This window comes from Microtus pennsylvanicus, chromosome 12 (genome assembly GCF_037038515.1).
Source record: "Microtus pennsylvanicus isolate mMicPen1 chromosome 12, mMicPen1.hap1, whole genome shotgun sequence".
NCBI classification, from domain to species: domain Eukaryota; kingdom Metazoa; phylum Chordata; class Mammalia; order Rodentia; family Cricetidae; genus Microtus; species Microtus pennsylvanicus.
Genome location: NC_134590.1, coordinates 638,242 through 660,337, shown reverse-complemented (window position 1 = coordinate 660,337; position 22,096 = coordinate 638,242). Strand labels below are relative to the sequence as shown.

General features: G+C 44.1%; 1 protein-coding gene across 1 annotated transcript in view; it reads left to right on the top strand.

Annotated features, from left to right (window-relative positions):
- Pde6b (phosphodiesterase 6B) overlaps positions 1 to 22,096 on the top strand; it is a 57,858-nt gene that overhangs the window by 26,730 nt on the left and 9,032 nt on the right. The window contains exons 4-12 of the mRNA XM_075942881.1: positions 11,160 to 11,312; positions 11,796 to 11,885; positions 17,682 to 17,822; positions 17,907 to 17,981; positions 18,433 to 18,497; positions 19,122 to 19,188; positions 19,391 to 19,438; positions 20,885 to 21,034; positions 21,317 to 21,460. Of these exons, the coding sequence (XP_075798996.1) occupies positions 11,160 to 11,312; positions 11,796 to 11,885; positions 17,682 to 17,822; positions 17,907 to 17,981; positions 18,433 to 18,497; positions 19,122 to 19,188; positions 19,391 to 19,438; positions 20,885 to 21,034; positions 21,317 to 21,460 (933 nt within the window). The remainder of the gene's footprint in view (positions 1 to 11,159; positions 11,313 to 11,795; positions 11,886 to 17,681; positions 17,823 to 17,906; positions 17,982 to 18,432; positions 18,498 to 19,121; positions 19,189 to 19,390; positions 19,439 to 20,884; positions 21,035 to 21,316; positions 21,461 to 22,096) is intronic.

Genomic DNA, 22,096 nt, shown 5'->3' with positions numbered 1-22,096 from the left:
GTAGAAGTCCTGGTCCCACTGCCAGGCCCCCCTCCCTGAAACATGTCAAGCCACATAACTGTCACCCACACTTAGAGGGCCTAGTTTGGTTCCATGAGCTCAGGTCAGCTGTCTCTGTGGTTTTCCCCATCATGGTTCATATGATCCCTGCTCCCTCTCTTCAGCCGAACTCCAGGAGCTCAGCCCAGTGCTTGGCTCTGGGTCACTGCATCTGCTTCCATCAGTTCCTGCATGTAGGTTCTAGGATGACAGTTAGGGTAGCCACTGCTCTGATTATAGGAGAAGGCCTGATCAGGCACCTGGATTGAATTTCCCTAGCACCAGGTTTCTCCCTAACCAATAATGGCTTCCTCTATCGAGTTATCTCTTTCACTGTTTTCCCCCATCGGTCCCACTCCCAACTCATGTTCCCCTCATGTTCCCATCCACCATCTCCTCCCTCCTCCCTCCCTTCCAGTTTTCCCAGGAGATCTTAGCTGTTTCGCTTCCTGGGCCCTCCATGTGTGTCCCTCTTAGGGGCCTCCTTTGCAGCTAGCTTCTCTGGGGTTGTGGATTGTAGCCTGGTATCCTTTGCTTTGAGTCTAATATCCACTTATGATCTGGGTCTGGGTTACCTCACTCAGACTGTTTTTTTTTCTAGTTCTATCCATTTGCCTGCAAATTTCAAGATATCATCGTTTTTTACTGCTGAGTAATACTTCATTGTGTAAATGTTCCACATTTTCTTTATCCATTCTTCAGTTGAGGGGCATCTAGGTTCTTTGAAGGAAACTTCCATGAGAACACATTTTACTGATCCTCTTCAAAACAACCATGGGACCAGAAAAAAACAGAAATAACTACAGATTTTAGAGAACCCAAGTAAGGAAAAAGGGAAATGCTTCCACCATTGCTTACAAAATTGTGTTTTGTCAAATTGCTATAAGTTCTAGAAAGCTTAAGCAAGTTTTCTTAAATCTAGAAAAATATCTAAGAGCTAACAATGTTTCAAATAAGACATAAAATCTGCTGGGCAGTGGGGGCGTGCACCTTTAGTCCCAGCACTTGAGAGGAAGAAACAGGAGGATCTCTGAGTTTGAGACCAGCCTGGTCTACAAAGCAAGTTCCAGGACAACCAGGGCTACACAGAGAAACCTTGTCTCAAAACAACAACAAACCTTGTTAAAAAGCTGTTTTCTTGTGTAATAGAAAACTCAATGAAGGTACAACACACACACACCCCAAATTGTCTTCACAAAATATAGGACTTCTGTTTCCTGGAGAAATTATGAAAAGGGAGAAAGCTCCTATGAAGTGGTTACATCTTGAGAACAGCCTAGACGTGTGATGGAAGGTGTGGGAACCAGTAGGTACCGGAGCAGTATGTACAAACTACTTTCGTGCAGCACATGTGCACAACTCGCTGTCGAGCATGCAAACCAAGATCAGAGCCTTGACCAGGGCCGTGGATCTGGTTATTCCAAGTTCACACATACTAGAGAAAGCCCCAAAGGAAAACTGTCATTTTAGACCAGTAAAACAAACATTTTTAGCATCCAGCTACACTAGCAGAGTCAGAATTGAGGCAGGAGGGGGCATGGGGAATCACCAGAGCTGACTGAAATGTTGAGAATCAGTCTCCATGTTAAGAACTTAAACAGAGTCAGGTGGTGGTGGTGCATGTCTTTAATCCCAGCACTCTGGAGGCAGAGGCAGGTGGATCTCTGTGAGTTCGAGGCCAGCCTGGTCTACAAGAGTTAGTTCCAGGACAGCTAGGGCTGTTACACAGAGAAACCCTGTCTTGAAAAAGAAAGAACAAACAAACAAACAAACAAAAAAATACAAAGCCAGACAAACAAACAACTTAAACAGAAACTTTAGGGCAGGTAGAAAATGGTTGAAAATTTTGTTTTGTTTTTAGTTAAATCTATTAACATTTTATTTGTTAGAAATTTATTCATTTATTTTTCTTTATTTTAATTAATATACTTATTTAACAGCATGATCAGTTTCCTCTTCTCCTTTCCTCCCACAGTTCCTCATACAGCAATAGATGGATTTGTATTAAGTTACTCAGAAATGACTCAGACATTGCATGAGTGTCAATTAATTCCATATACCATAATATAATTTTGAAATTACATTGAAAGTTCAAAACTAAGCATTCACTTACTTTCACCTAATTTATTTATTTTTAGCTATTAGGTCTAATTGCTTATGACAACTGAGATAGTCTAGAGTATATTTTTGTCTTTTTGTTTTCAATACATCCAGCACAGCTTCTCCTTCTTTCACTCCTTCCAGTCTGTCCCGCCCACCTTCCCTCAGATCCACTCCTCCTCCATTTCTGAGGATCATTTCTTATCTCCCAGTCAAAGAAATACCCTAAGAATTTCTTATTTTGTTATACTTTGGTACTCAAGAACAATGGACATACAGGTGCATTGTATGTACTTATTTTTGGTAACAATTCCATACCTGTGTGATCTTAAACACATAACAGAGAAAAAAATCAGAGCTGTATTGTACTCAATGTTGACAACAGAAGATATATTAACTTTAATTAAGCCAATGATATCATATCAACTTTGTTTATCAAAAAACTGTACAGACACCTTCATAGTTTAAGGCTTCTTTCTGTGTCAAATCTACACAAAGTAGCAAAACCAGATGAACTCATACACTGACCACTCTGAAGACCTAACTTTGTTTTACAAACAAATTTAAGTCAACTTACTTATCAAAGATTTATTTAAATCATGTGAATGAAAAAGCTTTTGGATTAATGTATTTTTAGCAAGCTTAGGTGTACTCAACTTATGAGCTTTTATTTACACCTAAGCCAATTAAAACTTCAGCTCTTATAAATCTAAGGAAGAAAAATATCAGGTTCACACACACACACACACACACCATAATCACATGGAGAGAAATGAAATTCAAAGTCTTTCTTTAATTGGGAGCTGTGGAGGTTGCTGGATGAGGTAACTTGTGTCCTTTGATCACGTTTCCCTGTAACTCTTGGTACTATCAGGTTATATACTTTTTTGATCTTGATTGGGTAGAGTTAAGTTAAAGCTGCAAGTGATCAAGAGAAAAATAGATCACAGGTTCCATGAGGAGTCCCCACTCCTAAATGACAACCCCAAAAGTGGAGTTGGTGAACTGCAGCTGATAAAGGATTGCTAGTTGGTGCTGGGCATGGTGGCACACATCTTTAACCCCCACACATAGGAGGCAGAAGTGTGCAGATTTCTTTGTGTTGAAGGCTAGTGTGTTCTACATAGTGAGTTTCAGGTCAGTTTTTTCTAGCACCAATGTTCTGCAAAGCAAACAAATAGATGAGTGTCTGGGAGGCTGGGTTAGTAAATGAACGCAGGTAAATGGGTGAGGGATGAGTGGGTAGATGGATGAGCGACTGTACGGGTAAGCGAGGGGTGAGTGTGTGAACAAGTGTGTGTGTAGGTAGAAGAGTGAGCGGGTGAGTGGGTTGACAGATGAGCGACTGTACGGGTAAGCGAGGGGTGAGTGTGTGTGTGAGTGAGTGGATGTGTGGATAGAAGAGTGAGCAGGTGGATGTGTAGGTTGATGGATGAGCGACTGTACAGGTAAGCGAGGCGTGAGTGTGTGTGTGAGTGAGTGGGTGTGTACGTAGAAGAGTGAGCCTAGAAGAGTGAGCCGGTGAGTGTGCCAGAGAGCTTCACTGGCCAGGGAGAAGCAGCAACATACCATTGTAGCCAGAACAGCAGAGCATCAGACTCCGAAAGGCTCCAGGAAGGGCAAAGCTGAGCCATGGCACAAAAAAGCTCAGGGCAGAAATCAGAGTGATGGTTAGGGTCTCCAGCCATTTCTTCCCCCATCCTAACCAAAGAGATGAGAGCCCCTGATTCCATGTGCATAGTCTCACCCCCTCTCCTACTTACCAGCCCCCTAAATGTCACAGAAAACGTCCTCAGGCTTGGCCCAGGACATTATACACCCCTGTCCCTCCCCTGTAATAGCTTCTCACTAGGGGTTTCATTCAGTCATAGAGTCAGACCAGGACTCAGCCCTGAGTCCAGGACGTGTGAGGTTGAAATGGATCTGGACAAGATGGGCCCAAGTCTGAAAAGATGAAAGAGTAGGGGTTGGTATCGTAGTCAGTGATGGGGCACTTGCAAAAAGTCGTGGGCTTTGTCCCCAGCACTGCAAGTGCAGAGAAGCTTAGAGTTCCTGGAAAACATGGAGAGCATGGACACCACCACTGAAGTGATCTGGAAGGCCTTCTCTGTAGCGCCACCACTGAAGTGATCTGGAAGGCCTTCTCTGTAGCGCCACCACTGAAGTGATCTGGAAGGCCTTCTCTGTAGCGCCACCACTGAAGTGATCTGGAAGGCCTTCTCTGTAGCACCACCACTGAAGTGATCTGGAAGGCCTTCTCTGTAGCTGGCATCTTCTTTGAGCTATTCCCAGCTCCCAAATAAAGACACAGAGACATGTTATTAGTTGTGAATGCTCGGTCTTAGCTTAGACTTGTCCCACTAGATCTTTTAACTTAATTTAGTCCGTTCCTATTCATCTATGTTTTGCCTCAAGGCTTTTTACCTTTCTTTCATTCTGTATGTTCTACTTTCCTATTTCCTTCATGTCCATCTGGCTAGCCTCTGGCGTCTCTTTTTCTTCCCATCTTCAGCCTAAATTCCTCACCTCCTATTTACTCTCGCTGCCCAGAAGTCCTACCTATACCTCCCCCTCACCATTGGCCATTCAGCTTTTTATTAGACCAATCAGGTGCCTTAGGTAGGCAAGGTAAAACAGCAACAAATCTTTAAAAGAATTAAGCAAACGCATCACATCTTTATAAAGTTTAACAAGTATTCCACAACAATGCTCCGTGAGGGATGTTCTATGTATTTAACTGAAAAGATTCTACTGCCCAAGGTCCAGCACATCCCTGAGAAGATGTGGCTCAAGATCATGCTCCCTCATACAGCGAATATCCAGGGTGGATGGGAACAGCTCGGGGGTGCGGACTATAGCTTTATAACGGAGCGGTAATGAGCAAAGTTAATTTTAGGTCGCCTAGAGAAAGGCTGGAAAGTTTGACGGTTGCAACCTCTTTCTATGTGTCCTTCTTTGGAAGATTTTATCTGAAATAGTCTGGAGGAATGCAGCAGCCATTTAAAGGGACAGCAGTTTCCCCTGTATGCAAATCTGATTCACCCTATAAATTTCTCCCAGCTACCAAACGAAGCTAGGTTGAATGGGTCATGGCTTCAGGAGACCCAGAGATATCTGAGATAAAGGATACATGCAGATGGTTAGAGGGTCAGCAGAATAGGATGGGTCTCAGTCCAGACAACAAGCAGGGAGTAGTGAATCTTGTAGACGTCTTGCTGGACAAGAAGAGTCCTAGAAGCCCACTCTGTGGTTCAGATGCATTTATAACTTGACAGTGAAGAGTTAAATCCCAAGTCTCCAGGACCCTGAGTGTCTACCACCTTTACACACTTCTGAGGCTATCAAAGATTCTGAGGAGATCCTGGGGAGCAGAGAAGCCTCGGGTGGACAATGGAATGGAAAGGAAGGCAAATAGAAGCCTCCAGAAACTCCTGGAGCCACAAAGAGGAAAAGGAGGGAGGCTGGAGGCTGCAGGGCTGCATGTCCATCTTCAATGCGGAATGTACATTTACATCACATGCATAGAAAAGATTAGCATCTGGAGTGAAGTCAAGAAGCTGAGGGGACACCATTTATACGGTGGTGAGCTTGGGGGCTATCATTACAGGAGGTGTAGGGCCAGGACTGAAGGATTGATGGAGGCATTTGAAGGCCCAACCAAAGTCATGACATCCCTTGTAGACAGAGGCTGCTCATTCGTCTCTGCTGCCCACACCCAAAATAATCACACAGAAACTATATTAATTACAACACTGCTTAGCCAATAACTTAGGCTTCTTTTCTTATGAACTAACTATCACATCTTAAATTAACCCATTTCTATTATTCTGTGTATCGCCACAAGGCTGTGACTTACCACGTACAGTTCCAGCATCTGTCTCCTTTGGTAGCTACATGGCATCTCTCTGACTCTGCCTACTCTCTCTATATATAGCTCTGTTCAGATTTCCTGCCTGACTATATTCTGCCCTGCCATAGGCCCAAAGCAGCTTCTTTATTAACCAATGGTAATAAAACATAATCACAGCATACAGAGGGGAATCACACATCAACCCCTGACTGACTGAAACACATGCATGTGATGGAAATCAAGGAAAGGTAATTTTTTTTAATTTAATTTTTTAAATTGTTTTTAAAAAGAAACAAACTATCTTTTTTCATTATATATACCAATCCAAGTTCCCACTCCCTCCCCTACTCCCATCCCTTCTACTTACCCCCAACAACCCACCCTCCATCCACTCCTCAGAGAGGGTAAGGCTCATTGCTCTGGGGGAATGTCCAAGGCCCTCCCTACTACATCTGGGCTGAGCAAGGTATCCATCCAAAGAAAATAGGTTCCCAAAAAGCCAGTACAAGCAGTAGGGATAAATCCTGGTGCCTCTGCCAGTGGCTCTTCAGTCTGCCCAGCCATGTAACTGTCAACCACATTCAGAGGGGCTAGTTTGGTCCTGTGCTTGTTCAGGAAGGTAAAAATTTAGCTATGAGGTAGTCATATGCTTAAGGCTAGAAGGAGACTTGTCCTAGGGAACTCTATATTCTTGTCTCACCTGTGGATTTACAGAAGGAAGCTCAAAAGAGAACGCTAGCCAGACTTGACGTAGATATCCCCAGATATCTGTATCACCAACCTCACTTTAAACCAGCTTTTCAGAGAGACACGAATATAACCAGATCTGCCATGAGGGACAAGCCCCAGTTCTGCCCAGTCTCTGGCCCTGGACCCCAGCACTTCTCTACCTTCTTAAGATTCTTGTCTTGTGAGAATCATGAGATACCCATAAAGATACCAAGATTCTGTGGACGTAGGCTATGGGGTAAAGACCCCAGAGCAGGGTCCTAAGTGGGAAAAGGTTTGATATACCAGGGACAGGTGAGACTAGAAAAAGTTGTTTCAATACAAAGATAGCAATTGTACACCTGGAACCAACACCAGGCGCCTGATAAGGAGACTGGGAACCTGGTCCAGTGGCAGAAAATCCAGGAAGGCAGATGCCACAGAAAAAAGGGCATGGCAGATTAAAGGGATTCGTGAGCAATTTACTTATTTATTTGATAATTATTCTTAATTATTTCCACACTTTATGTGATGAATGCACACAAATCATATGTGAATTACCCAATTTAATATTTTATTTAAAACTGTCACATACTGGTAAGTAGGAGGTAAATTACTGTTATTAAATATTTAATTTTATCAATATTTAGTCAATATTTCTAAAGCTATTATATAGCACATCTTTTAAAACTATTTTCATACTTCATATTTTATCTTAGTAGTAATAAATATCCATTATTTTATATAACAAGTAAAATTTTCCAATACACATAAGCATATGTAACTATTAGTGCCCATCTCTTGGAATTTTTCTTCTTTTTTAAAATTAATTTATTTTTTAATTTCATCTTACATTCCAACCACATTCTCCCTCCCTCTCTTTGGCTGGGTTCCCAGAACCTGGCCTGGTGCTTCGTTGTGGATTTCTGCATCTTCTTCCAGCAGTTATTGGATGAAGGATCTATGATGATATTGGTATAGTCATCAACCTGATTACAGGGAAGGCCAGATTGGGCTTCCTCTCCATATTGCTAGGAGTCTTAGCTGGGATCATCCTTGTGGATTCTTGGTAATTTCCTTAGGACCAGGTTTCCCCCAACTCAATAGTGACTCTCGCTATCAAGATATCTCTTTCATTGCTCTCCACCCCATCCCTCCCCACTCTTGACCATCCCGTTCCCTCATGTTCTCATCCCCCGTTCCCCTCCCTTTACCGCCCCCCACCCCAAGTTTACCCAGGAGATCCCATCTAATTCCCCTTCCCAGGGCGACCCATGTGACCCTCTTAGGGTCCTCCTCGTTACCTAGTTTCTCTGGAGCTGTGGATTTTAGTGTGGATATTCTTTGCTTTACATCTAGTATCCACTTATGAGTGAGTACATACTGTGTTTGTCTTTCTGATTCTGGGTTACCTCACTCATGATGGTTTTTTCTAGTTCCATCCATTTGCCTGCAGATTTTATGATGTCATTATTATCAACAATTGAGTAATACTCCATTGTGTAAATGTACCAAATTTTCTTTATCGATTCTTCAATTTTTTAAATGATTACACAGTGGAGTATTACTCAATGTTAAAAACGATGATATTATAAAATTTACAGGCGAATGGATGGAATTAGAAAGATTGTCTTGAGTGAGATAACTCAGATCCAGAAAGACAAACACGGTATGTACTCGCTCGTAAGTGAATATTAGCTATAAAGTAAAAAATAACCATGCTATAATCAACAGAGCCAGGGAGGCTGAGTAACAAGGAGAGCATTTTAAAATCATACCTTTATCATATTTAATTTCCATCAGGGGAAGAAAATGCAGAGAGAGAGAGAGAGAGAGAGAGAGAGAGAGAGAGAGAGAGAGAGAGAGAGAGAGCGCAATGAATAGGTGAGGTTCCTTGGTGGAGGCCAGGTCAAGTGAAAGAAGTAGGAATATCCCAAGCTACTCTATGGTTTTGTTTACAAAATGAGGCTTCTAAGGTATCTAGATAAAATGGGTGCTAAAGTGAGGTCTCAAATGTGAGGAGAAATGTGGCAGAAATAAAGCCAGTAAGAAAAGCAAAACTAGACAACCACTGTACTGGCTGGTTTTGTGGGTCAACTTGACACAAGCTAGAGTCATCAGAGAGGAAGGAGCCTCAGCTGAGGAAATGCCTCCATGAGATCCAGCAGTAAGGTGTTTTCTCAATTAGTGATCAGTGGAGGCAGGCTCAGCCCATGGTGGGCAGTGTCATCCCTGGGCTGGTGGTCCTGGATTCTATTAGAAAGCAGGCTGAGCAAACCCAGGGAAGCAGGCCAGTAAGCAGCACCCAGTAAGCAGAAGTAAGATACGGCTTCTGTATCAGCTCCTGCCTCTAGGGTCCTGCCCTGTTTGAGTTCCTGTCCTGACTTCCTTCAGTAGTGGACAGAAGTGTAAGCCAAATAAACCCTTTCCTCCCCAACTTACTTTTGGTCGTGGTGTTTCACCGCAGCAATAGAAACCCTAAGACAATGACCTGTGTCCCCGAGAGTCACATCGTAGACCTCTGTGCCTCATCGGAGGATCAACTGTGCTTTGTCTATGGCAGTGGCTCTCAACATTCCTGATTCTGTGGCCCTTAAATACTCATGTTGGGGCAACCCCAACCACAAATTATTTTCATTGCTACTTCATAGCTAATTTTGCTACTATTATGAATAACAATGTAAATATCTGATATGCAGGATTGCTGATATACAACCCTCATGAAAGGGTCATTTGACCCGAGAGGGTTTATGACCCACAGGTGAGAACCACTGATCTAAGCGTCAACTATGTGGACATGTATGAACCATCTGAGGATTTTGTGTGTGCGTGTGTGTGTGTGTGTGTGTGTGTCATATAAAGGTCAAGTGTGGACCTGTGTGCAACACATGAGGGTCAAGCGTAAAGATCTGTGTATAACATCTGAAAGTAATTTCTTGTTCTATACAGAAACGCTTCTGTACGCCTTAGTATAGTGCTTTAAGACTACTCCAGAAGCAACCTGCAGGTCAGGATTAGCCTCTAGCTAATCAGGAAATAGGCACATCCAAACCACCAGGTTTACAATTGCTACAGTGACTAACCATGAGGAGCTACTCAGGATATTCCTTCCTTGGGAGCACACACCATTTCATTTCCACATGACCAGGGCCTCGTACCTACACTTCAGCCAGAAAAAGTTAGTGATCTTCTACAAGATGTTAGTGTCTAGCTCAGTTATGTCACCTCCGTCAGGACTTGCTGCTCACCTTTCTTCTCTGCTATCATACGTATGCTGGTTTACCTCCAGCTTGGTGCCACATGGCGGCCAGGTGGCAGCTGCTTCTCCAAGAATCAGGAAAGGGGAAGAGTTGGCTCCACCTACATCCCAAGCTCCAGGATGCTAGCAGGCTCCTTCTAAACATCTTTAGCCAGCCTGCTACCAAGGAGATAGAATGCCAGCAGGGAACTTAACAAATTGCTCACAGTGTTGAGCTAAGGAGAATTAGTCAAATCACAAGGGCTGCAAGATACTGTCTTAAGTACATGTAAGAAAATCTCTGTCAACAGTGGCACAATAGATGTCAAAGGTATTGATAGCTGTCCATCATCTTCTGGACAGGAATGGGGGGACAAAAAGCTGCTCTAGTTCTCAAGGACAGACCCTAACGAGGGGCTAAAGTTACAAACAATCGCTCACCTCAGTCACTGTGCCAGGGAACTCTGGCCTCATGTAAATAAAGGAATAACAAGAAGGCAGAGAGTGAGGCAGAGACATGGCTCTAACTTAGTACCCTGAGCCTAGTTCCAATGGCCCACTCCTTTCAGATATGGGACATAGGAGCCCTCCTGAGCCCTCTTTGAATCTTCCCTGAGCCCAGAAATAGGTGAAACTCAGCATATCACAGAGTCTCATGGTGGACAGTGATCTGTGGAGCAGAGTTTGAGTGCAGGGCTGGTGGACAGACCCCAAGATAAAGAAACCTCAGCTCCTGCTCCTCAGCCGCATGTCTTAGTAATGGCGACCTGTAACAAGCCACCAGTCTCAAGAGAGTCCATTCTTCATTCAGTCACAGTTACCTTTCCAGGAGGAATGTACAGGAGGGTTGGAGGGGGCTGGGGGTAGGAGACAGTCACCCGGGCTAGAAGTCGAGGGGTAGGCAGTGGGGTAGACATGAGCATCCAGGAGGCCAACTTTGCCCCAAAGTAGAGAGTTGCTAAAGGATCTTGTAGGGGCTATTTGGGAGGAAACGTTGGGAGACTTCTTAGGAATCAGGGGTGAAGTGAACTAGGAGGAACCTTAGGGACTGGCTGAACTCTCTTTGGCCAGAGACTGTCCTGAGTTCAGAGGTGGGGCTACCTGACATTACAGCGCTAGTCTAGACTGTGACCTCCTAGAGCTTGGCCCCAGTGTGAAGCCTAAGAGGGCCACACCGCAGACCCCACACAGACCCCAACAATAACCTCCCCCCTCTCGCTGCAGTGTGCTCACTTCAGCCCCTTCGCTGATGAGCTCACCGACTATGTGACCAAGAACGTTCTGTCCACACCAATCATGAATGGCAAAGACGTCGTGGCTGTGATCATGGCTGTGAACAAGCTGGATGGCCCGTGCTTCACAAGTGAAGATGAAGATGTGAGTGTCCAGGACATGCTAGAGACACATGTCTTCATGTGTGTTTGCTCTGTGTGTCTGTGTATGTACTGCCTCCCAGCATGCCTTGGCTCGTCTTCATGTCCCTGTCTCTTTTCATGTGGTTAACCATGTCCCTCGACAAGTCTTAGTCTGGTTTGCGTCCCTCTGCTAATCTCAATATGTGAGCTGTGCTCCTCCAGATGTACAAACCGTGTCCTTCAAATCTCTGTGTATCTCTGTTATTTGGGTGTGTGCAAGCTGTTCTTCTTGATGCATGAGTCACGTCCCCCTGCATATCTTTGTATGTGAGCCATGTCCCTGCCCCACAGGACTGAGCTTGTGTGTGCAAGCCCACTCCCATGAACTAGTATGTTTGTATGCATGTGACAATTCCTCCGGAACCTTTGAGACATGTCTCTTTTCTGTACATATATCTTTGAATATCTGGATTTCTAACTGAGTCTATTATGATTGCTGTTTCAGGTTTTCGCAAAGTACCTGAATTTTGCTGCATTAAACCTGAAGATCTATCACCTAAGCTACCTCCACAACTGTGAGACACGCAGAGGCCAGGTACTTGCATGCACTGGCTAGTTCTTTCCCAGCCTTCCATCCTGCTAAGTGGTTTTCTCTTCGTGAGTGACTGAGACATGGTGCTGTCCAATCAAAGCATGACTCTGGCCTAGCAGGTCCAGATGTTCCTATCCATGTCATTGCCTGTACAAAACTGAGAAGGGTCAGGGGTGCTGTGCTCACCTGGGCAGGCAGGTTGTAAGGCGGACCCTGAAAACAACCTCTGCTCATTCCTACAACTGACCTAGTCGGCACAGCTTCATTCAGAGCCAGACAGACACCACTGCTGCAAACCTTTGGAGGAGCCGAAATGAATTGTAAATTAACTAAGCACAGAATCTCCTTATGGGATTGGGTCTGACAAAGAATCTGGAATGCTTTTGCTTTGCATGCTATAGAAACTTGAGTGTCCGACAGGGTAGTATGCTGGGGTTTTGAAATACATATCAGTGTGCCGTAGGCTACAGCACGAGAGTTCAGAAGAGGTCTCAAGGCAAAGTTCTCCTACCTGAGTCTTAGCCTGTGGGAGCCTTTGAGAAATCCCAAACAAGCTGGGAGTGAGAATGTGTGTCTGTATCCTTCTCAAGTATCTGATGACCAACACTCAAATATTGAGTTTATGGGGCCCATTCTTATTCAAACCCCTTCACCAGGTGTGCCCAGGTACCCTGCACTGCCTGCGCTCAGTTATTGTTTTGACAGAAGTGGATGTTGTCCCAATCTGCTGCCCAGCCATCCTTTCCTATACACATAGGTCTATATTCCTCTTTCTGCATTTCCTCCACTCTCCTGAGAGACTAAGTCAAAAGTGGCTCCTGAAATTCCAGAGTCAGCCTATGCCCCTCGTGAGTGTGGTTATTTGTACCCATTTGAAATTGCGTAATTCTAATCTACAGCAGTGGTTGCTCCAGCAGAACCCACCCTCCACCCTACCATCCACAGTCAGCTCCAGATAACACTGACAATTCTGTCACTAGCCTTTCGCTTATTCTGGTAACTTTCCATTTTACCGTTTCCTTTTGTTGTTACTATTGTTGCTTTGCAATTGTTATTTGTTGGGACGGGCACAGGCCATGGCATGGGTATAGAGATCAGAGGAGGACTTGCCCGAGTTTGTTCTCTCTCCCACCTTGTGGGTTCCAGGGACTGGACACAAGTTAACAAGCTTGGTGGCAGGTATCCTTACCCATGGAGCCATCTCACTGTCCCCTTTATATTATTTCATAGTCTTTTTTTCTAACAGTTTTAGGTTACAGAGCTGTACAGCCCTCACCAGCAGGTAGTTTCTTCATTTTGCCATGTCTCACTGGGGTATGAGGTTACCACAGTTAATGAACCAGCCCTGGCTGCCATGCTTGATTTCACATCTCCTTACTGTTTACTCTTCTTCCTTGTGTCCTAGAATGGCATCCCAAACCCCATGGGATGCTCAGTTGTCTTTGTCATATCTGCTTGTTTCCCATGGCCTTGACAGAGAAGCCTGGCTAGCAATGTTCATGGTGTTAGAATTGTTCTTTTTTTAATATTTATTTATTTATTTATTATGTATACAATGTTCTGTCTGTGTGTATGCCTGCAGGCCAGAAGAGGGCACCAGACCTCATTACAGATGGTTGTGAGCCACCATGTGGCTGCTGGGAATTGAACTCACGACCTTTGTAAGAGCAGGCAATGCTCTTAACCGCCAAGCCATCTCTCCAGCCCCGTTAGAATTGTTCTGATGTCATTCTTGTGATTAGACTAGGGTCACTGCCTGTAGAGGCTAAGAGCCTTTCCTTTGAATCACAAGAGGTGCTGCCATCCTCGGGCCTACCAGAAAAAGAGTAAATAGTATCCTTTCCACTACACATCTGTTACTTTCTCAACCATAAAGATATCTGAACTTTTATCCTTTACTTTCTGAGGAAGTCATTGCTCGTACTGTGCTTAGGAATGGGAGGCATACCCCTGCTTCAGAGTGGAGAATCTATACAATTGTTTGTACTCATTATTTATTAATTTACTTAATGATTCATGTCTAGACTCATGAGTATTTATTTTATGTTTTATGTTGCGATCCAATATTATTCTTTACATTCCATAAGCTGTTTTATGTCTGGCCCTGCGCTGGCTCCTGTGACTTTTAACATGCCTCATCGCTGTGTGATTCCCCGGCTTCTTTGATATGCTTCCTGCCCCAGCCCTCTACCCATCATTTCTCTAATAAGCCCAGATCGTATATTAGATAGCTCTGATAGAAGCTAAGATCTGAGTACTCAGTATATTTATTTTGTTGCTCGAAGGCCCCTCTCACCTGACAGAAAAAGATTATGTGTGCTAACCCGTATGTGCCTACACAATGGGTATACCACATAAAACCATCATACGTGTATAAAATTAGATATAATTTCTGATTGATATTTCCAGCCCTGATCCATTGCCACAGAGAGCTTTTTCTTCTTCTTGGTATGTACCCTCAACAGAGAGAGACCTGGCTCCTCTAATCCACCATCCACCTCCAAAATGTAAGAATTTCTTTGATCAAGAATGTTAATCTTCACTCCTATGAAAAGAGCAGAGCACAGAGATTATGCAACCCCTTTGCCTTCTATCCTAAAAATAAATTAGCACCTTCTCCCTGCCTCTGCACTAAACAGTACACTTGAATGCTTTTGGTCTACATTCTTTCTTGTTTAGTTTAAAATATATCTTTACATATACATATATCCACATACATACATACATACGGTGGGAGAGATGGCTCTATAGCTGAAAATGAGTACTACTCTTTCAGACGACCTGGGTTCAGTCCACAACTGCCTATAATTCCACTTCCAGGTGGTCCAATGTCTCTGGCTTCTGTAGACACCTACATTCACATACATCCACACTTATGTGCACACACCCACACAGAGATATAATGCATGAGAGAGAGAGAGAGAGAGAGAGAGAGAGAGAGAGAGAGAGAGAGAGAGAGAGAGAGAGAGAGGAGAGCACAAGGTCTATAATCCCAACACCCATTCAGAAGGATCATCCTCAAGTTTCAGACCAGCCTTCTCCACACAGTGATCTTAGTGAGTTTTAGACTAGCCAGAGCTTTATAGAAATGCCATGTCTCAAACAACAAAAACAAAGAAGAATATATTCGTATAAATTTTAGATATAAGTCCTTTACCAGAAGTATGTTTCCTCCCTTTTCTTTTCATTTTCTTAATAGTACGTGTGGCAAGACAGAAGTTTGGAATTTTAATAACTCCAATTTATCATAGTCATCTTCATAGATTATTATACCTAAAACTTCATCCTTAAACCCAAGATTACGCAGGTTGTCTTTCAGGTAGGTCGTCTTCTAGGAGTTTACATCTGGGAGTCTGAGTTTAGGCTTATTAGTTTGATGAACATTGTAAAGTCTGGGTCTGGGTTCTCTTTTGCATATGGATAGCCAGGTTTTAACCATTTACAGAAGACAACAGTTTCTCTCTGAATAGCTTTTCCTATTTGTCAAAGGATAGTTGAATACATTTGTGCAGCTCTATTTTTTGGATTCTCTGGTTTTCTTCCTCCCATTGATCATTGTAGTCTAGAGAAAATTTTGAGGTTAAGAATATCAGTCTCCCAATATTGTTTCTTTTCCAGGGTTGTGTTGGCTATTTTGGGTATTTTGTCTTTCTACATAGACTTTATAGTCACGTTTTCAAGATTTGTAAAATAGACTGCAGGTACAACTTGGATTTTTCTAAGTCTATACTAAGATGGAAAAAAATTAACATCTTAAAAATAGTGAGTCTGAGCCAAGTAGTGGTGGCCCATGCCTTTAATCCCAGTCCTCGAGAGGCAGATGGATTTCCTGTGACTTAGAGGTCAACTTGATCTACAGAGTGAGTTCTAGGACAGCCAGGCCTACACAGAGAAATCCTGCCTCGAAAAACCAAAAGAAGAACAAAAAAAAAAATGTGAGTCTTCCGGGCTTGGGATACGACTTACTTGGTAAGAGTGCTTCCCTTCCATGCCTGAAAACTGGGCTCAGTGCCCAGCATGACATAAAAGCCGGCGCGTTTGCAATCCTAGCACTTGGGAGATGGAGGCAGAAGGATCAGGAGTTCAAGATGATCCTTGGCTATACTTCAAGGTCAATCTGAGCTATATGAGACTATCTCAGAAAAAATCCACAAGAACTTAGTGTCTCTGTGTTAACTTTGGCATTTCTTTCATCAGACTGTTTAAGTTTCTAGGGGCTGGGGAGACAGTTCCGTCTGTAAAGTGTTTGCTGCACAAGCCTGAGAACTTGAGTTTGTTCTCTAGGACCCAGGTAAAAAGCCAAGCACGGCAGCTCACACTTGTAATCCCAGTTTTGGGAATGTGGAGACAGGTGACTTCCCTAGGGACTGACTCACTGACTGACTTCCAAGGGTTACTTCCACACATATGACAAACACCTGCACACATATACAAAAGATTGAAGCTTCTGCATATAGATTATTTATATTTTTCACTAGATTTATACCTAAATGTTTCGCTTTGGGGTGGTAATGTAAGTGGTATTGTGTTCTGATAATTTCGTCTTCCAGTTGTTCATTGCTGGCATGGGGGAAAGAAAGTAGTTGCATTATGCTAGACCTATAGTCTGTGACCTTGCTGAGAATCACTTACTAGTTTCAGGTTTTTCTTATTGAATCTCTGGTATTTTCATATAGACAATCATATCACCTGCAAACAAAGATAGCCTTATTTCATCCTTGTACACACACACACACACACACACACACACACACACGTATATTGTGTTTTCTATTTCTGGTCTTATTGCACAAGATAAAATTTCATGTTGAATGTATTGTGTAAAAGATTAATCTATTTTCAATCTTAAAAAAGATTTTTAGTGAACGTCTCTTCCTCATTCCAGATCTTAGAGAAAGGCACCAAGTTTCTTGTCATTAAGAATGATTTCACAGGGTTGCTGCATGGTGTAATGAATTCCGTATTAGACTTTTAGAGCCTGAAGAACAAAGTCATCTGTCAGAGTTTCATAGCATTTTTTTTATCTAATTGAGGAAAATTAATGTATTTTTGTAGCTAATATGTTGTATTTTAACTGAATATTGGATGCTATAAAATAATTCTTCAACATCAATTGGTAAGATCATGTAGATTTTTCCTCTACTTTGCTAATGTGTTAGATTATATGAGTTAATTTTGGGTTTGGGTTTGTGGTGTGTTTAGTTTTGGACTGTGGTCTTACTGTATCATGCAGTCAGGTCTTGAACTGCTGGGCTTCAGTGATCTTGTCACATTAGTCTTGAGCTAACTGAAACTACAGATGCATGCCCCAAATCTAGTTTATATTAACTGACTTTGAAATGCTGAGTTGGTCTTACATAATCTGGGTCATTGGGGTATAATTGTTTGGTAAGCAATTGGGATATAAAATTTAATAACAATTGCATTATTGTTACAGCATTAGACTGGTTTTGTCTATATTCTTTCTTTTCTGAGACAATGACTTGCTTTGTAATCCAACTTGTTATGTAGTGTCTACCTCCCAACTGCTAGAATTGTAGGTATGTACTACCACAAGTGGTTGTTTTTGCCAATGTTCAGTTAAGAATTTTTGTATATGTGCGTGCGTGCGTGTGTATGCGTGTGCGTGTGTGTGTATGTGTGTGCATGCGTGTGTGTATGCACATGTGTGTATGTGTGTGCATGTGTGTATGTGTGTGCATGTGCGTGTGTGTTTGTGTGCATGTGTGCCTGTGTATGTGTGCCCACACATTTTCTCTCTGGCACTCATGCTCATAGCGGTGTGTGTCACCCCTCCAGGTGCTTCTCTGGTCAGCCAATAAGGTATTTGAAGAGCTGACAGACATCGAAAGGCAGTTCCATAAGGCCTTCTACACTGTCCGGGCCTACCTAAACTGTGACCGGTACTCAGTGGGCCTCCTGGACATGACCAAGGATAAGGTGAGGTCTCACATTCTCAGGTGCCTCCTTCCTATGGTGGCACAGTTCACAGACTGAGCATGTCCTTCTCTCTTCTCTGCCCAGGAATTCTTTGATGTCTGGCCAGTGCTGATGGGGGAAGCCCAGCCATACTCAGGCCCACGGACACCGGATGGCCGGGTAAGTCAAACTGATAGGTGGCAGGCACCCTATAATGGGGCTACCCTGAAAAGGATTAGGAGATAGAGTAGCCTCAAATGCCTACCTGTGCTCATTGCCTGCACTGCCCAATGAAGGTGGATTCTCTAGATCAGCTTTAGCTTGCCAGAGTTCCTATAAACATTGTGGCATGCTTGCATGTGAATTTTAGTGTATGTGTGGGGTTAAATGTGATAAAGGAAAGATAGATGTGAACCTGGTGTGCAATGCACATCTATGAGTGTGAATGCCAGAGAGAATGTATGGGCACACACACACACACAATTACATGGGTACTGTGCATGTGTTATCTGTGGATGTGTATCTTTGTGCACGGATGTGTCTGGGTAGGCACTGTTCTCTTTTCCCTTCAACAAAGACTCTACTGAGAAGCTGACCAGGAGTCCCTACACTGATGTGTTCTGTTTCTTAGGAAATTGTCTTCTACAAAGTCATTGATTATATCCTCCATGGCAAGGAAGACATCAAAGTCATTCCGTAAGTGCTGGGGTTTGACAAATGGTTCACTCCAGAATGGAACATCCCCAAAGCCAACCTCTGGACTAGCCATCTCTAGGGTGTCTCTGTAGAGCCAGCACGGCCTTCCCAGAACAGTGAGGAGGAACGTGCCTAAAGCACTTAGATATCTAGGGAGTCAGGTGGGCTGTCCAGATGGCCCCAGCAGCAGCAACTCAACCATCTCAGCCCTGGCAGGTAAAGCCTCTACAAGGTGAGGCCATCATCACACTCCAATGGGAAGTCTGGTACAGAGCACAGGTCTAGAGGGACAATGAGCCTGTATTTATGTGGCTAATGACTCATGAATCTATAAGTCTGTCAACATCCCAAACAGGCTCCAAGAAGGAAGTAGACTTCAGGTATCAGGACTGCAGAACAGGTAGCTAACAGGCCAGCTGAAGTCAGGAGCCTCCAGGAAGGGAGGAAACCCTGCAAAATGAGGAGATCCATCATGGCAGAATGGAATCCCTCTGGCTTCCTCCAGTCCTCATCAGTTTCCTACCTCTCCCCCTGAGCTCAGAAAAGGGCATGAAGTGAACTTGGGCACTGGCTCATCTCACAATCTAAGCATCTATTCCTCTGACCTCTGCTCTTTTCCCACAGCACACCCCCAGCCGATCACTGGGCCCTGGCCAGTGGCCTCCCAACCTATGTAGCAGAAAGTGGCTTTGTGAGTACCCCTCTCCAGGCCCTGGCCTGTCCTTGCTGGTGCTTCAATGCCTGCTGGCCTGCTACCTCCTGCTAGCCCTTCCTGCTAGCTGCTACTCACCTTGCCCAGTTAGAAGCTCCTCTCATAGGCAAGGCTAAGTAGATTAGTGCTTGTGTCTACACATTCAGTTGCTCAGAGTGGAATTGCTTCTGATCCTTCCCAGATCTGTAACATCATGAATACTTCAGCTGATGAAATGTTCAACTTTCAGGTAATCTGCCTACTCCTTGTTAGACACTGAGTTTTACTTGAAAAGAGCGTATTTTGTTTCAGAAATGGTGGGTTGAATTAGGTTTTTCCACGTCAGGAACAACTTTATGGGGTTGGGGAGGTGGCTCAGTAGGTAGAGTGTTTTCTATGCAAGCATGAGGATCTGAGTTCTGATCCCCAGAACCCACATCAAACAAACAAACAAACAAACAAAAAACAGGCATGGTAGCATGTACCTAAAATCCCAGTGCTGGGTTGCGGGGTGAGAAGCAGGCAAGACAAGATAATCCAGTTAATCTAGCCAATCAGTGAGCTCCAGTTTCAGTGAGAGGCCCTACCTCACGAAAATAAGTGGAAAGCAATAGAGGAAAACCTTCAACATGGACTTCTGGCCTCCACATATATACACATGGACGCGCACATGCGTATAATATACACACATAAAACAACTTCCCTCATATCTGTAATCCCATTACTCAGAAGGCTGAGACAGGATTGCTACAAATTAACCCAAAGTCAACCTGGAATCAAAAAACAAAAGAAAAATAAAAGACCAATTTCATTCTCAGTGACTAATGAACATACCAGAAATGTGTATTTGTGCTTCCAGGTCTACAACTGGGGTGATTTTATGTGGGTTCAGTTAGAATCTGTTGGTCTTGGCTAGACTCAGGTGATCTTGTCTTGGTCTCAGGTGACTTTATCTGATCTCAATTGATCTTGACTGGACTCAAGAAAGCTTATCTGGGCTAAGTGGATTCTGTCTGGTCTCATTTGGTCTAGTCTGGTCTTAGTTTATCTTCCCTGGGTTCATCTGGGCTCAGTTGTTCAGGAAAAGTCAGCTAATCTTTGGGCTCACTCAACCCTGGCAAGACTCAGCTGAATTTTCTTTGGTATCCACTTGATTGAACCCGGTCTGGTGTATTTCTCTGGCCTGGGACTAGGAAGGGTTTAGAGTTTCTCTGCTCTATCTGTTTTCAACTGAGGTTTGGGTAAACATGCCCAGGGCCACATAGCACTTTCCTGAGGGAGGTCATGTTAGTAGGAACATACTTGTCACAACAGCCTCTTGAAGGAACAGGTCAAAAAGTATTATGCATATTTCATGTTGGAAGACATAATACACCAACTATATAATGTTCAAAGTCCAATGTTAAGTGGAAATGTGGGTTCTTTTGTTGAGCAGTTAGTAAGAGCTTTAAGAGCAAGGCTTCTGAGAAGTACTCGTAGAGACTAGAACCTTCATGTGCCCTTGATATTTGCTACGGAGGGGAAATTGCTTCCTCCAGCCCATAAAACTACAACACAAAACCTATGAAGATAAAGTTCACAGACAAGTAAGAGTAAAGAGACAGTATTCAAGCTCTGAGAGCAGAGAAACCGAGGTCTACCACCACCAAGCCTCACCAGACCACACCCGAAGCAGCCTTTCTCTCTGCTCCTGCAGCAGGGGCCCCTGGATGATTCTGGGTGGGTGATCAAGAACGTTCTCTCCATGCCCATTGTCAACAAGAAGGAGGAGATAGTGGGGGTCGCGACCTTCTACAACAGGAAAGACGGGAAGCCTTTCGACGATCAAGATGAAGTTCTCATGGAGGTAAATACCCAGCACCACGCACGGACAAAGGTGTCCATCTATGACGGCGTGGGGCATCAGTGAGGATTGCCCCTCTCCACACACATCTGGGCCCTGCTTAGCACTGAGTCAGAAAGAAGGGACAAGGATAGTTTCCCAAAGTTCTATCTCTGGAGACTTCATTCGGAGGCATCCACCGTACTGCAGCAGTGTGGGAAACCGGCCACTGAGTCACAGGCATAGAACAGTAAGCCGTCACCAGGGTGACTTGCTAATGGGGGGGACACTGTTGTCTCCCTCCAGTCGCTGACACAGTTCCTGGGATGGTCAGTACTGAATACCGACACCTACGACAAGATGAACAAGCTGGAGAACCGTAAGGACATCGCCCAGGACATGGTTCTGTACCATGTGCGGTGCGACAAAGATGAAATCCAGGCAATCTTGGTAATGTGCTTGGCATTCTACAGGGCCCCTCTGTCTGGGAAGGAAGGGGGATGGTTGATAACGGCATATCTTTGGGACCCAGGCTATGTCTAACTCTAATACTGCGTACACACTGTACAACCCAGACACTCCCTGTGTCTCATCCTAAGCAGTGAGCAGGGGTGACCAGAGCCTTCCTAGCCCACCATTATTCCATCTGTCATCCGTGTGTGTCACTAAGGACAGCACAGGGAAAGGAAGGAAAGTTAGGGTTCCTGGACTGACCCCTTATGCCTGGAATTGAGGGTCTGAGCACAAGGAGACTGCTGTCTTCCAATGATCAGGAGCCGTGTGTTCAACATGTTCCATGACTGCACACCATCATTCTGGTACATGTCCCGGGTGAAGGTGATGTTGCCACTGTCACATGGGTAAAGGCGACAAAGCCACTGACACACTTATGGATGGGCCTATCACATGGGGTACGGGTGATATTGTCAGCCTATCATATGTCTGGGGTACGGGTGATATTGTCAGCCTATCACATGTCTGGGGTACGGGTGATATTGTCAGCCTATCACATGTGGTACGGGTGATATTGTCAGCCTATCACATGGGGTACGGGTGATATTGTCAGCCTATCACATGGGGTACGGG